Source organism: Stegostoma tigrinum, chromosome 12 (genome assembly GCF_030684315.1).
Source record: "Stegostoma tigrinum isolate sSteTig4 chromosome 12, sSteTig4.hap1, whole genome shotgun sequence".
NCBI lineage: Eukaryota > Metazoa > Chordata > Chondrichthyes > Orectolobiformes > Stegostomatidae > Stegostoma > Stegostoma tigrinum.
In genome coordinates, this window is record NC_081365.1 from 72284673 (window position 1) to 72301167 (window position 16495).

Here is a 16495-nt window from a genome sequence, read left to right on the forward strand (position 1 = left end):
CTGAACCACAACTGTCCCAAACCACCATAATGAATTAGTTTGCATCGCTAGTAACGATGTTACTACCGCAACGGTAGTAGATTCGCCAACTTTAGGTACATTTAAGTCGTCATTGGACAAGCATATGGACGTACACGGAATAGTGCAGGTTAGATGGGCTTGAGATCCGTATGACAGGTCGGCACAACATCGTGGGCCAAAAGGCCTGTATTGTGCTGTAATGTTCTATGCTGTTACATAAATTCTAATTACCAACATTACAAAAACTCTATTTTTGTTTGAAATTAAGTAAATCTTTTGGATTCAACTAGAATGAAATACGTGAAGCTCACAAATTGATCGAAGCTTTATCTTTTGACATTAACCAACAGTACTATACCAAGAATTCATAGAAAGGATTTCCTTTACAATAACTTGATTATTTTAATTAACTTAGTAACATTAATCTCAATTACAACTAAAATTCTGCATTATGGGAAGAACGCACCAGTGACTGAATCACTGATTACAATGATTATGCAAGAAGCAGCAAACAATCTGGTTTTATCGACTGCCGGGCAGCAGTTTATTCTCCAAAGCTACACTTGTACTTGACTGGATACCAAATTTAACAATTCCTCGGCCTTATTTCATTTCAATTCTGTTCGGCATTAATATAATATTCTGTTCACAACCAATAAAACAAAGAAGACTGAAATATTCAAATTAACAAATTACAGCAAGGATTACTGTAAAATCGAATCTGGTCTAATGTTTTCTGTCGAATAATCTTTGGAATAGGTGAAAGAAGTCATCCAAGCTATGAAATTGCACTCAGTTCAATTGAGATTACATCCACAATATTCCAAGTTTACAAGCTCTACTAACAAACCATTGAGTCCATTATGATGTTCAGTGTACCTTCTTCCTAAAGTGATGGAGGCGTCATCAACGGTGCTATCAAGTGGCACTTGCTTTGCACCAACACTCAGTTTGGGCTAGACCAGGGCCATTCAGTTCCTGACCGCATTACAGCTTTTTTTTCAAACACAGAAAGCAGACATAGAGCTCGTGGTTGCGGTTGTTGCACATAGATTGTCTTTGCAGTCCATATCCAAAGGCAAACAAGACCTGGACCAGGCTCGGGCAGAGAACAAGCATATAACATTTCACCATATAAATGCCAAGCACTGGCCGCCTCCAACATGAGAATTACCCCTGGAAAATTAATGGCAGTATGATCACTGAATACTCCCAATATCAACATGTTGAGGGTTACCATTGACCAGAAAGTGAACTGGACCAGACATATAAATACTGTGGCTATAAAGCAGGTCAAAAGCTAAGAATCCTGCAGTGACTAACCTTCCGACTTACCAAAGCCTGTTCAATATCTATTGGGCATAGATCAGGAAATATTTCATTGAATTCCTGTTTGCCTAGATAAACGATGTTCCAAAAACCGTTCAGAAAGCTTGATACCAACTTGGACAAAATGGCTCACTTGACAGGTACTACATCCACAAATATTCACTTCCACCACCATGATTGCACAGTAGGAGCAGTGTGTACCATCCACAAGATTCACAGCAAAATTCAACTGAGGCTTCTTTGGTAGCCCCTTCCAAACTCAGGGCAATTACAATCCAGAAGGGCAACAGCAGCAGACACATGGGCACACCACCACCTGCAAGGTCCCTTCCAACCCACTCATTATCCGGAGTTGGAAATATATCGCTGTTCCTTCACCGTTGGAGGGTTAAAAAGCTGGAACACCCACCTGAAAATATCATGAGTCTACCTAGACCAGTGGTTCGAGAAGGCAGCTTACCACTTTCTCAAGGACAACTTGGGACACATAGTATATGCTGGCCCAGTTATTTAAGCTCACAACCCATGAATGAATTTTTAAAAAATATGTAAGCAAAATCTGAATCCTACTTTGTGTGTCTGACAGTTTCGTACAATTCTTACAGTTGATTCAACCGTACAGATTTATTAAGAACACAAGTCCTACGTTGGTGCTTCAGTGCTGGCTTTGACCCTCTTACACACAACTCTCACAAATGCTGTACCAGTGAATCATGTCAAAACAGCTCTAATTTTAATTGTCCAATTTAGAACCTAGTAGGGTATTCCACTTTTCATCTTCTGTTGAGAAAGATGGAAATCTTACACACTTCTCCCCACACTACTGATTCTATGTCCATCAGGCTTGCAAAATTAGATATCACAAAGATGAGAGGCTTCTATGATAGTTCAGTCTTCCTTCATGATTATGAGCACTTCCAGCAATAAAACATTGCATCTTCCTTTTGCTCTTTATCTCCTTCACTAATTAGAGCATGCATTCCCTGCTATGCACATCTCTGATGTGATCCAATATTTGTCTTTTAGCTGCAGTCTTCTGCCCATGTGTTTGTTGATTCACAGTTGTGGCTAGTATTACTGGCACTTATCCATCGTGAAGAACAAATGTCTTGCTAGACTCATCAGAAAGACGTAATGAGTCACTTACATTGGTAGAAGAATGCACACATTTTGATAACTACATATTAAATCCCGAATTCAAAAGTTTAACTGCACTAAAAGAAAACAATAAATTTGTCTTTCAAGCCCATTTCACAACCTGTAAAAGATAACAGCATACTATTTGTTTCTTTCCAACTGTTCAATGACCTTTTGTTTTGGAAAATTAAGTAATTTTGCCCTCTTTGGTCGTTGTCATCTACCCAAACTCACTTTTCCACTTCGATCAGTTGCACTAATACATTCCCACCTGTTACACTATTCCTGATGCACTTTCTACATGAAATGACTACCCTACTTTTATTCTTTCAAATCTCAGAAAGCAGTTCATTCACCACTTTTAATTTGACAGCTGTTAAATTGATCACTTCTATTTTGTAACAGACAACTCTTGAATTTTAGGTAACAAAGTGTGAAGCTGGATGAACACAGCAGGCCAAGCAGCATCCCAGGAGGACAAAGCTGACGTTTCGGGTCTAGACACTTCAGAGCTCTGAAGAAGGGTCTAGGCCCGAAACGTAAGCTTTTGTGCTCCTGGGATGCTGCTTGGCCTGCTGTGTTCACCCAGCTTCACACTTTGTTATCTTGGATTCTCCAGCATCTGCAGTTCCCATTATCTCTTGAATTTTAGGTGCTGTTTTACCCATCCCTCTGGCAAAAAAAAACATGAAACATTAGCCAATCTTTTTGTGTGCTGACAGAATTGAAGTACTTTTATAATCTTCTCTTTTACTTCAGATTTTTCTTTGTTTTCAATTTCAAAGGTCACTGTAATTAAATTAAATGGTTATTTAATTGTCCATCTCATTTAATCATTATCTTTCCTAGTTGCAAACAAGCAAAATCATCATGTGCAGAAGTCAGCCATTCAGCCCATGATAACAAGGTGTACAGCTGGATAAACACAGCAGGCCAAGCAGCATCAAAGGAGCAGGAAGGCTGACGTTTCGGGAGCCAATCATGCCTGCACAAGCTCTTCAAATGAGTCCAATTACCTCATGTCAATCTACTGTTTTCCCCTACAACCTTAGAAATATTTCTATCCATGTAATCAGCCGATGTCCTCTTGAATGCTTCAATTGACTCCACCTTCACCACACTTAAAGGCAGAACATTCCACACCCTAATGACTTGCTACATGAAAAAGATTTTGTTCTTGCATCACCCTTGCCTCTTTTGTGTATCACTTTAAATCTGTGCCTTCTTGTCATTGTTCATTTTACAAGCAGGAACAGCTTATCCTTATATACTCCATCCAGACCTATCATGATTTTGAAACTAAAAAAACTTCTTCCAAAGTCAAAGATACAATTTAAACTGAAATGAGGACTTCTTTGTGGATGCACGTAATGGTGTTGGGAAATAAGTTAGATGGAAAAATGAGGAAGTGATCTGTCAAAGGAAGAACACCAATATTTGACAGCAGCGAAACTGGGAAGTTTCAATTCTGTTGGATTATGCAAAAGGACAAATTCAATGAATGTGCAGCCCCAGATTCATGTTTCAATGGACAGCATTGAAAGGAGCACATGGAGCACCAAAATCAACCTTAATTCCGAGTCCCACTAAGAAAGGCTCTGCGTTCATAGTAGCCGCACTAGAAAGATGAGAACAAGCAGTTCAAATGTCTGACGAGGAATTGGAACCTGCCTGTTATTTTCCAAGGGTAACAGCTGGCACTCAATTACAATAAAAGCTTAATTTTATACAGCGCTTTATCCTGTTACAAATTATCTGTACTGGTGATGCATTAAGATCCATCCTGTTATTTGTTAACATTCAAGGATCAGTCAACCAACCCTCCTTCCATGGTTTCCAATGACAAGTTTCTTATATGCACACGACACTTGATGGTGGAGTACACGGAATTGACTTTATTAACATAATTACTAGTGTTTGGCTTAACTATATTCAGGGAGTGGCTCCTTGGTTTCTATTTCTACTGCTGAAACTCTGAAGAATTCTTGAAAGCCATGTTCCTTTACACTACATTCTTGGTCTACACCAAAAGGTACATGTTGCAGCTATCATTTTATGGTGTATTTGTTCCTGAAGCATTTGAAGACAGTCTATTGCATAAACTGTTGCTGTTGTTGTTTACGTCAAAGCTACTCAAATAAATCTCTGACTTCCATCCTTCAAATCTTTTATTAACCATTATCTCTCTATACTAAAGAGATGCCTCTTCCTTATTCATCACATGGTTAATGCCTTCCCAAAAATACATTTAATTGTATAAGCATTCCTTGTGGATAATATACAGGCGTCAAAATGAAGCGATAAGTTATACTCCCTCTTGAGTGGCACCCAAGTACATCTTGCTCATCTTGGAAATCCTACTATTCCACGACATAATAAAGTTTGATCATTGATTCTTAAACGTCCAAGATGTCCGTCATTATTCAGAGGACTAACAAGTCAATCTTTCCTGCACCCAAGACTATCCAAAAATTTTAGATTACAATCCTTCGGAAGGTTAAGGCACATGTTAAGCACATTTCATTATCATTTTCTTCACTGGCGTAATTTCCTTCCTTCCTGACAGCACTACAGTGGCAGGTTTTACAGTTGGCATCTTTACACCAGTACCTTCTGTAACTGCCACTTCTTTACGTATGAGTACAGAAAGTGAACATTGCCATGTTTTTCAACTATAGGCACGGCCATACAGCTGAAAATCTCAATTTATGATTTACAATTTGATACCTAATTCCAAATCTGTGGTACTCTATATTTTTTCTCAATCCAGATCAAATTACTTTGGGGCACATCCATGTCCCAGGTAAAACAAAATGCATACTTTCTCTAATTCTATGATATAAAAGATCTCTTGGTGTGGGTTCCTTTCCACACACTCCAACCAGAATTAATGACCTCGAATACATTATTATTATAATAAACATATTTAATGGGTGAGCTGCTGCAAGATGAGTTTGAGAGAAGGAGAGTTTGGATCTGCATTGTACCCATCCGGGAACTTACTTCTGCGACCTACTCTCCAATGTTACTTTCATGGTTTTACATTTTACCCCACTTTTTCATTCGGAATTTCTCCCTCTTCTTGCATCAGTACTCCAGTATATGCACACAAACATTATGCTTCCCAATCTGGAAGCTATTTGAATTTTTGAAGGTGGATTTTGTCCAGAATTGCTGAGCACCTGTTACAGACCTTAGATGGTCTTACCATTCTCGTAGCTCTGAAATGCTTCCTAACTTTATTGCTTACACAGATACTTGGAGTCTATTTCTCTGGGTTTGATAAGTTTTGACAGAAAATCCATAATTTTAATCCGTTTTTGTAATTTTCAATGCAGAGTTCTATCCTCCTCAACTTCAGACTTCCCAGCTCAGTGAAGTTTTATTTGAGCGTCTCTCAATAATTATTTTCACGACTGAAGCGTATATTCACAAAGCATTCTCTTCAGTGGTTCAAACACACTATATGATGTCACCGCTCAAAGCAATAAGTTCCAGTTCAAGGTCCAGTATATTCTGGCTTAACTGATCTTCATCTCAGTGGTAGGAGGGAACTTCACAATTGGCCTCTGTCCTCTGCAGTGGCTACTTGTGATCAATATCCAGTAACACATGTTAAAAGGTATAAACGTGGAATTATGGTTCTGCTATAATGCATGTTCCGGCAACACGACTTGGCTATACTGTGACTGAAAAATAGGAGAGCACTATTTCTAAAACACAAATTTGTGTCGGCTATAACGTGATTCCATCAGCGCGTGGAAGAGTACATATCGACATCATATGATCGTTTCACAGGCTTTGTCAAGCAAGAAAAGTTAGATGACAGAGCAAATTTTTTTTCTGATGTTATTGATGATGTTTTGGAAGATGTTTTTAGAAAGTATTCCAGGGAAAAAAAAATTTGGATTTCAAGATTCTCCTCATCCTGGATAATACGCCAAGCCATCCTCCCCACTGGAGAGATTTCTGAAAACAAAGTGCTATTCCTACCCCCAAACACAAACTCTCTCCTTCAACTCCTGGACCAGGGTGCAATAGTAACTTCTAAAGCTTATTGTTTAAGGCACACATTTAACAGGCTGATTGCAGCCACTGAGGGGGATAAGGACAGCATTCTTCAATCTTGGAAGAGCTTTAACATCAAGAACACAATTGACATTATTGTGGAGGCCGGGGGGGTAATGTCACAAGGATTGCTTACATGCAGTTTGGTGGAAGCTTCTTCGAGATTTTTTTCAACATTTTAAAGGCTTTGATTCGTCAGACGAGCGTCCAAGAATCAAATAACATTGTGTTGATCTTGCAAAGCAAGTTGGATTTGAAAAAGTGACAGTAAGGATGTTGAAGAGCTGCTTGAGTCCCACTGAAGACTTCTCTACAACTGGTCGCTGAGGAGGAAATGGAAGCTGGAGATGAAGATGATGAAGTCTAGGATGCAGCACATGAGAGCTTTCCACTTCTGTTTTGGGTTCTATCCTGAGGGAAATTGAGAAGCAATTGCACCTCTTAGAGGACAATAATTACAATGCTGAATGCAGCAGGGTAGCAGTTCGTGGAATAAGATCTTATTTGAACAGTTTCTTTGTGAAAGAAGAAAAGGGGCAAAGTAGCAATTGTTTTTTTTAAGCCAACCCTCGAGAAACAGTCAAAAGACAAATGAACCACAGCCACCCGCTTCTGGATTAACTATTTTTCGCCCTAATCCTGTAACCACAACTGCACCTGAAGGCGGTGGTGATGACGATGACGACGAGGACGACCCTCAGCCCTTGCATTAACAACACAGTAACCATAAAAACTCCTCCCCCATCAAGTCATCTTGACAGTTTTTCAAGGTAAGATGTTAAACTTACTTTTATTTCATTATTAGGTAAGAATCAAACACTTATTCAAACTGTGCTATCCTTTGTGTTAGGCTTTTGAGTGATTTCTTTTTGGTGATCTGCCCCCTAACCCTGCTTTTCCCTGTTATTTCTATAGCAAGATTTTCTATAGCGCAACGTCACACAGGAATGCAACTATTGTGTTATAGCAGAACCGACTGTATCAGGCAAGGACAGGATTAAGTTCAGCTATGATGACATCACATTCTGGTTCAGCCTGAGCTCAGCCATGAAAAACAAACAAACAGTCAGTTGAGGAAGGAATGGAGGGGCTTTCACTATCTGAAGTCAAAGTTATTTGGTCTGGAATGTAAGGGGAAAAACAAAAAATGCTTGAGGAAGAGAATTACTATACATCATTGCTCCTTTACCTTTAGTCAAAACAAAATTCCATGAATTGTCCACGATTTATCCATCTTGAAGAAATTTTAACAGGGTCTCATACAAAAGAGCAGTGTGTGTCCCTCAAATACTAGACACACTGCGTCACTTTGGATATCATCCCCTCCATCAGATTCTTGTTTCTCTTCTATCTTAACCTTGCTTACCAATGGTCTGGCTGTACAGAATGTACTGGAAGCCTCGGCTTCAACAGGAAAAAATCTGTGATGTGGGATACCAGTGTTGAACCAGGGTGGACAAAGTCAGAAGTCACATGACACCAGGTTATAGTCCAACAGGTTTATCTGAAATTGTAAGCTTTTGAAGTGGTGCTCCTTTGTCAGGTGAAAAAAATCTGCACTTGGTCCCAATAAGATACGCTGCTCCTCACAAAAGGCAAGCAAAAAAGCAGGAATTGAAGAAACCGATGTACTACACAGCCAATGGCCCTTGTTCAGCCAATCAGTGGCAGTTGAAAGGATCAAGCAAAGACTGTACTGGTTTCCAAACATGCAGAGCAAAGCAAACAATTACTGAAAGGAGACAAGTGGACAAAGTTGAGAATTTTGCCCAAAGTCAGAAAAGTGTTATACCTGCATGAAAATTTCCATGGCTTTTCATTGACTTGGGCTTTTTTTGGAAATTTCTGTGAATTTTTTCAGATTTTCCATTAACAGTGGGAACACAGAGTTTGATTTTTGCAAAGGGACACCTGTTGAATTTATTGTGCCTGCCTAGGAGTTGAATAGAGTTTAAATAAAATTCCCTGCATTTTATAGTTATTGCCAAAGAAATCTCTTTAAAATAAGTGCATGTAATAGCTGACTGCTGCTCATTTTTTCATGTGCACAGCATCACAAATATACAAATCAGGATGTTGTGTGTTGGACACACGTAAACCACGAGTTCAAGACCCAAATTATAAATCCATCCAATCTTAAAAGTAACAGTTCAATTCATTTTTGTGCAGCATGTCAGGTTAGATCTCAGAATTCATGAGGAATATATAATAGATTACATGCCTGATTGTGTCTTTTTCTCCCCTTCAATGATATACATCCATCACACAGAACAGTAGTATAGCCTTGTTTAATTAGTCACCGAACCAAGTTCAATTGAAGCCGACGAGCAACTTAATGTTAATCCCAGCCCCAACATAGAGGAGGGAGAGTGATTCTAATGGAGCTTAATGCTTAGACAACTAAAGGTAAGCCAACCGAGGGAGATTGGAAAATGCAGTGTCAAAAGTTTGAACTGATGTCTCCACCTTAAAATTATTTAAAATTCTTGTAGAAATGCTATAGTTGAGTTTAAAGACTGGAGATGTTTCTTTTCATGCAAAAGCATCTACCAGTGAAACATGTGGCTGGATTGTCCACCGAACCTGCCTTCTCTATAAGCATTCAAGAGGAAACCAATTGAGTTCCTATTTCCGGCTGACATTCTACTGTACAAAAGACAGTAAGCGTTGATGTGTCACATTGCCAGTGATCCTGGAACTTGCTTTTCTCACATTTAGGAATCAGAGAGGAATTTCCAAGAACTCTGGGCTTGGTGTTTCTTTAACTTCTGATTTTATTCCTCTCATACTTTAGAAGCTCAAAGGTCTTAGATTCAAGAGGAGTCCCAGTAGCTAATACTATGTTGGTTCTTATTATAGCTCTGCAGTGTTGCCTTGAATCCTCCAAAATAGATATTCAAACTGCATGTATGTTAGAGATGCTGAGGAACGCTAAAACCCTCAGCCACGTAAGGAATGAAATATCAGCCTTCGAGGCAAGCTCTCCAAACAATCATTTCTAAACTATTTATAACTGACTGCAGGCAGCCTGAAAAATGTTTTCTAAATTGTTTCTTTTTTGCTTTCTCTAAATCAGGGCAATGTGCCACAATAGTATGGTGTATGTAAACATAATTTGAAAAGGGGTAATTGACTAATTATTTTTTAAAAAATTGGTTTTTGAAGGGTACTCTGCATGGGCATTTACATCTTTCAATGGACAATCAAGTAGGGTTTGATCTAAAGCTTGTGACAACCCGGGTTGGAAAAGCCTATTACAGAATGCAGCAAGGTCTTCCATAGATTTACTGGTTTAAAAGAATAAAACTAGCTGAAGCCAGGCCAGAAGCAGCAGACAGTGTGATTTATTCCTAAATCTGACACTCCAAGATCAAAAAGTTCAGTTTTCTTTCATGCCCAATTGCATTAGGAGCTTGTATTCTAATTAAGTAGACTTATCCTTTGAATATTTAGTGACATTTCCAGAAACAAATTAATTTAACAAAATTACAATTCTTCTGTCCAGCTGCAATGTCCCAAAATGGTCAAGCATTAGGATTTATACTTTACAGGTACCATCAATTAGTTTCCAAAAAGGTTAACATATGAAACTGTGCAGGGAAGAACTGAAGACATAGAAAATTTAATCTCCACAATACGTATTCATTGGTTTCATGAGAAAACTCAGTAAGAGTCTTGCTACTAAATGAGTGTAGAACTCTTTCAGAAAATTTCTTGCTTCAGTTATGATGGTTTCCTGGGCAAAAGCTGTTGCAAACTCACCTAGAAGGTCCCGCTTATCAGTGTATTTAGTAAAATTACTCCATGCAACTTTATTGGTGAGATAAACCTGTTTCAGCAGATTTGACTCAACCGAATTGATTTTGAATTAACTTTTCTCTGTCAGTTTAAGAGCATCTGTGCAGTTCCTCAAATCTATTCTAGCATTCATCAGCTTTGATTTTTTTGGTAACGCTTTACTGCCACTAGTTTCCAGTAGATACATTATGTCCTTTGGCTTTCATGTTCATAAGTAAATGAGCTCATTCCAACTTGCTGTCCCTGTACGTGTAATTAACTGTTGTTCCTTACTATTCTTTTATAATTTAAAGTTCAATGGTTCACTGTTCTAAGTGATATTTTATAATCCCTTTTGCTTGCTGCCATGGTTACCATTTTTATGCTTTACTCTAGGTGATGCTCCCTGGTTCAGTAGTTCAAACACCTAAGCAAACCCTTGGTTCCCGCGTGCTAGAAAATGCTGATGCAATTCATAGCGAGTCCAGTGACTGATGAAATACTTCTAATTCGATTTACTGATCACATTCTCACTGAAAAATTGTCTTGCAGATTTATTGAATTGTAAATCTAAGTAACAGTACATTTACATAGACAATTGTTACAGGACCAGCTGTAGCCCTATCAGAGGAGAGAATCTGTTAGACTAAACATCAGTCGACATAGATAAGCTGCAGAGCTGGGTTGAGAAGTGGCAATTGGAGTTTAATGCAGACAAGTGTGAGGTGATGCACTTTGGTAGGAGTAACCAGAAGGCAAAGTACTGGGCTAATGGTAAGATTCTTGGTAGTGTAGATGAGCAGAGAGATCTCGGTGTCCGTGTACACAAATCCTTGAAAGTTGTCACCCAGGTTGACAGGGCTGTTAAGAAGGCATACAGTGTTTTAGCTTTTATTAATAGAGGGATCGAGTTCCGGAACCAAGAGATTATGCTGCAGCTGTACAAAACTCTGGTGTGGCAGCACTTGGAGTATTGCGTACAGTTCTGGTCACCACATTATAAGAAGGATGTGGAAGCTTTGGAAAGGGTGCAGAGGAGATTTACTAGGATATAGCCTGGTATGGAGGGAAGGTCTTACGAGGAAAGGATGAGGGACTTGAGGCTGTTTTCATTAGAGAGAAGAAGGTTGAGAGGTGACTTAATTGAAACATATAAAATAATCAGAGGGTTAGATAGGGTGGATAGGGAGAGCCTTTTTCCTAGGATGGTGACGGCAAGCACGAGGGGGCATAGCTTTAAATTGAGGGTTGGAAGATATAGGACAGATGTCAGAGGTAGTTTCTTTACTCAGAGTAGTGAGGGAATGGAACGCTTTGCCTGCAACGGTAGTACATTCGCCAACTTTTAAGTACATTTAAGTCATCATTGGACAAGCATATGGACGTACATGGAATAGCGTAGGTTAGATGGGCTTCAGATCAGTATGACAGGTCGGCACAACATCGAGGGCCGAAGGGCCTGTACTGTGCTGTAATGTTCTATGTTCTATGTTCTATACACTATACATGAAAGTTAGTGTCAATTTATTTTCATCGATCAGATAATACAACACACACTGAGAAATACTTCATAACACGACATACTAGGCAAATTATCTCTTAAAGTTGAACTAAAATGCAAATCACTCATTCTTGAAAATCCTAGAAATGCGTGAAATTGATTTTATGCAGGAGTTAATATATTAGAACTATAAAGTCATACAACAATCACAGCACAAAAGGACATTTGACTTATCAAGTCTATGTCTGTTGTCTGCAAGAGCTATTTAACTAGACTCAGTTTCCCAGCCTTTCATAATAGACAAGTAATTTTGCCTTCCTTCAAGAGATTATACAGTTCCCCTTTGAAATCCAGAACTGACTTTGCCTTCACTACCTTTAAGACAGTGCATACCAAATCCCATCCAGTTTCTGTGTAAAAATGTTTTCATAATGTCACTTTTGTCTTACACCCTAAAGAACTTTGCTATCCAAGAATTTAATGCTATCAAAATCACTACGGCTTGAATAGAAACTTCATTAACATGTGACAGAACCTCCCCCAAGCACCTCAAGGAAGCCCCCCATAAAGGACATTTTTCACCATGACTGGTATTATATTGGAATGGCATATATCACTAAATCACATCATGGTCTGACCCCTTAATCCTTTGGCACTTTGTCCTTCACTGAAAATCTCACTTTATTTCATTTCCTAATTATTGTCACTGTTCTATACTGCTCTCTGACTAAATTAAAACTGCGTTTCTTCTGAATGTCGGCATGGTATAGGATGTGCAGTCGGTGGAATGGAAATACCCTGCTGTGCCTTTATTTATTGATTTATTTAGTAAATTAAGTTAAGTTAAATAAATTTAAAACGTAAAGAAACACCCAGCAGCCTCTCACCAATCTGCTCCTTACTAAGTATTGATTTAAGAGTCTGGAAGGCAGATACACATAATGGAAAACTGGGATAGACGACTTACTGCTTCACATTGCTTGATTGGGTAGGCTGGGTTAGGAAGGATAGTGCCAAGAGGATTTAGTTATACAGGCAGGAGCGCAGGTTAATTGACCGTAGAGATAAACAGCATTGCAACACCCAAAGCTAACACAGTGTAAATGAAAGAGTCACGTCCAGTGCAAGGCACAGCAACAAAGACTGATAATTACAATTCGGATTGAGATTCAGGACAACGGCACCTCTCTACCAAAGAGTTCAGTAAAGGAAAACACTATGAACTCCCACAAGGGATATAATGGCACCACTAATCATCGAAAGCTTTATATTACTTACATCCACACAAAATGAACAGACCTTGTCAGACGGATAAAGAATTTGCTTTGAGGAGCATTCGGAAGACAATTGTAATAGTCTAGAATGTGGTGCATTGTCAGTACAGATGAATGGCAATGTGAAAATGGAGGTTGTTGTGAAAGACAGATTATATAAATATTATATTAAAAATTATGCATATTTTTGAGAGTTTGGATTTCAAACTTATGGCATACAGGTGTTGGTTTATTTTTGTGAAAGGGTTTAAGAATTAATTGGAACAGTCTGGAGAGCCATAATTTTAAACCAGAATGTGTTAGACAGTAACTGACTGCAAGGCCTTCTGAAATGTTAATAGAAATGTGTTTATACAGTGGGGGTTTACAACCAGAAAGAAGAAATGTTACACCATCACCTTTAGAAGAATTTACAATGCACAAGGTTAAAAAAAAACTGCTTCAAAGCCTGTTGATTCCACTTTTAAAAGACCTGGCTAAATTAGATGCAAGTACAGTCTCTCCAAAATAAAAAAGACTGTTCAGAGCAGTTAAAGTGAAAGTGTAACTCGTGAAACCTCTGGATCAGGAGTGTTCAGTTAGAACTCTGAAGATTATTAAAAGACCGAGGCAATGCAAGTTCTCGATTAAGACAGCATTTCAGGAAAAAAAGACTTTCACAGTCCAAAGGAGTGGAACGGAGTTGAAGTAGTCACGTCAAACTCAGTTTCTCCAGGGAAGGAAAATTTCTCTGGATTTAGATTAACTGTAAAGTAATGGTGTGTTAATGTATAGACTGGATTTTGTTTTACCATGTACTTTGAAATTTTTCCAATTGTGTTGTATTTGCATATCTTGGTTTGATTCTTCAAATTTTATTTCTTTTGCATAATTCACTTCAAATCTTATTAAAACCAAATCTGCAGTCTTGTGCTAATTTTTCTGTGAAAGATCACCAGATTAAATAAAACAGAAAATTTTTCCCGCCAAATTTAATTCTGAGATCTGATTTTTCCTGTAGTAAGCACCAGCTGGGATCATAATATTGTTGATAGTGTCATTTATCTTGGCTCCACAACCACCAGCAATCTGTTACTTGACGCTGAAATCAACAAAAACAACGCAAAAACTGCAGTTATGAGCAAGCTGACTAAGCAATGGAATAAGTGCAACTTGTCACAGTCAAACTGAGAGTCTACTAAGCCTGTGTCTTCAGCTCACAGCTCTATGATGATGAAACCTTAAAAACAAATGCCGGGCAAGAGAAAGGGCTGGAAATTTCAGTCTTTGCTGCCTCAGATGTATCCTTGGCATCATTTAGGACAATATCACCAACCCAGAGGTTCTGAAACCTGCTAATTCCATTTGTGTACACCACTGTACTAGTTCAGCCATGTTAATTAGGCGGGTGACAACCATTACAACAAAAGAGCTTCTGTGTTGTAAACTGACAACCTGCTGCTTGTCTATACTTCTGCCAAAAAGATATCGACAAACAAAATGTAACGATGGAGGCTATTGACACTATCAACAAAAGGGCACTGACTGATGTAACCTATGAAGGTTTGGTGCTTGAAGAAGAGGTAGTGGAGGAGGCAAATTAAAAAAAAAAGCTCAGCTGGTTAAGAACATGGTTTAGACAAAACAGAGGCCAGCAATTCCAGCATGTTTTCGCCCACTGATTTTCTCCGCTGAAAATGTGGTAGAGACCACCATGCCCGAGTTGAGATCCTGTGCCATATCAGATGTTTAATGCAGAGTTGATCCCCACAGCACAAACCATTGTCTCACTAAAAGGAAAGCTGTTAAGCCTGTTGGCCATTCCCAGATTCAGCTGTATTTTGTTTATGTATGAATAGCAGCACAATGATTCTGACATTGTCGATTCCTCCATGGGCAATAATAGCAAAAGTGTCAGGCTAGCATTACGAATTAATGATGTTTCCTCTTTAATTTTGCGATGCAAACAACTTTATATCACTAGAAACTAAAGTCTGAAACTTTCAGTAACAATACAAAAGCAGAAGAATGTCAAGATGAAGAAACCCAGGGCTAATTGCAAAATAATTAGCAAGTAAGAGAGTGTCAATAGTTTAGATAATGGAACATTTGAGGGTGGGTTTTTGAGTTGCTCACCTGTGTCCCATCCCCATTCACCAGGGGAGGTAGGAGAGACAAATCAACATTGAGAAGTGAGGCTGCCTCAAGCGGAGCTGGTTTATCTGCCATTATCAGAAGTCCAAAGACACACACACACGTCCTCTTCCAACTCCTGGTTTGAAACAAAAAATGTTTTAATAGTACACCAACAATTTGTATAGAATATTTTGTAAGTTAAACCTATTATGTTCATCCAAAAATGGTTTGTTGCTGGCCGAGCTTTATATCAACATCTTCTATAAAAACCCCCACAGTTTCAAATCAAAAATCCTTCCTGCTTGATCAAGACCTTCAAAGTGGCTTCAATGTGCATGGTCATTGGCTGTTTTGGAAATAGTAAATTAGGAGCAGGCCATTCAGTCCCTCGTTTCTACTCCACCATTCAACTTGATCATGGCATAGCTTCTCAAACATTTCTTTTTGCATACTCTTCACATACCACTTAGTTTATTTCATAAAATCCCCACAAAGCACAAAGAGGCCATTTTGGACCACTGAATCGATGCTGACCTTCCAAAGGAGATCCCATTCAGACCCTGATCCCTACCTAATTACCATGTTTAATCCACTTAAACTGTGCATACCTGGGCACGATGAGACAATTTAGCATGCCCAATCCATTCAACCTATACATCATCGGTCCATGGGAGTAAACCCGGAGCACTCAAAGGAAACCCACACAGACACAGGGAGAACATGCAAACTCCACATACACAGTCACCCAAAGCTGGAACTGAACCTGGGTCCCTAGCGTTATAAGGCACCAGTGCTAACCACTGAGCCACCATGCTGTATCTAGAAATTCATCGATCTTAGTCACGAACATACTCAATGACTGGGCCTCGTCACTCTCCGGGAAGGGAACTCAAAAGATTACTACAATCAGACTAGCAGTCCTGTCCTTGTCCCACTCATCTGTTGCTCAAATCCTATTAGGTCTCTAACATTTACCATATTCTGATGAAAGGTCATCAATTTAAAGCACTGACTTTCTCCTTCTCCAGGGATACTCCCTGCTCTGATTATTTCCAGCATTTTCTGTTTTCATTTCAGATTTCCACTATCCACAGTATTCTGATTTTTGATTGTGACCTTTTGAATCAAGTTCTTTTAAATATACTGACTCTTAGTACATTCAAGTGTATGCAACTAGGTATATGAATGGTACTTTCTTTCTAACATTCTATGGTACCATATCAGTCGCCAGGGGCTTCATTATCCATAGTTATTCAAACTTAGTTATCCAAAG

At 38.8% G+C, this 16495-nt stretch overlaps 1 protein-coding gene across 2 annotated transcripts in view; it reads right to left on the bottom strand.

Annotated features, from left to right (window-relative positions):
• Positions 1 to 16495, bottom strand: part of fndc3a (fibronectin type III domain containing 3A) — a 196854-nt gene that overhangs the window by 153426 nt on the left and 26933 nt on the right. Inside the window, exon 2 of one of the 2 annotated variants that reach the window (XM_048540247.2) lies at positions 15223 to 15358. In XM_048540247.2, coding sequence (XP_048396204.1) covers positions 15223 to 15315 — 93 coding nt within the window. In that variant the 5' untranslated portion in view covers positions 15316 to 15358. Of the gene's footprint in view, positions 1 to 15222; positions 15359 to 16495 lie in introns of those variants that run through there. The other variant, XM_048540250.2, reaches the window with a different exon arrangement.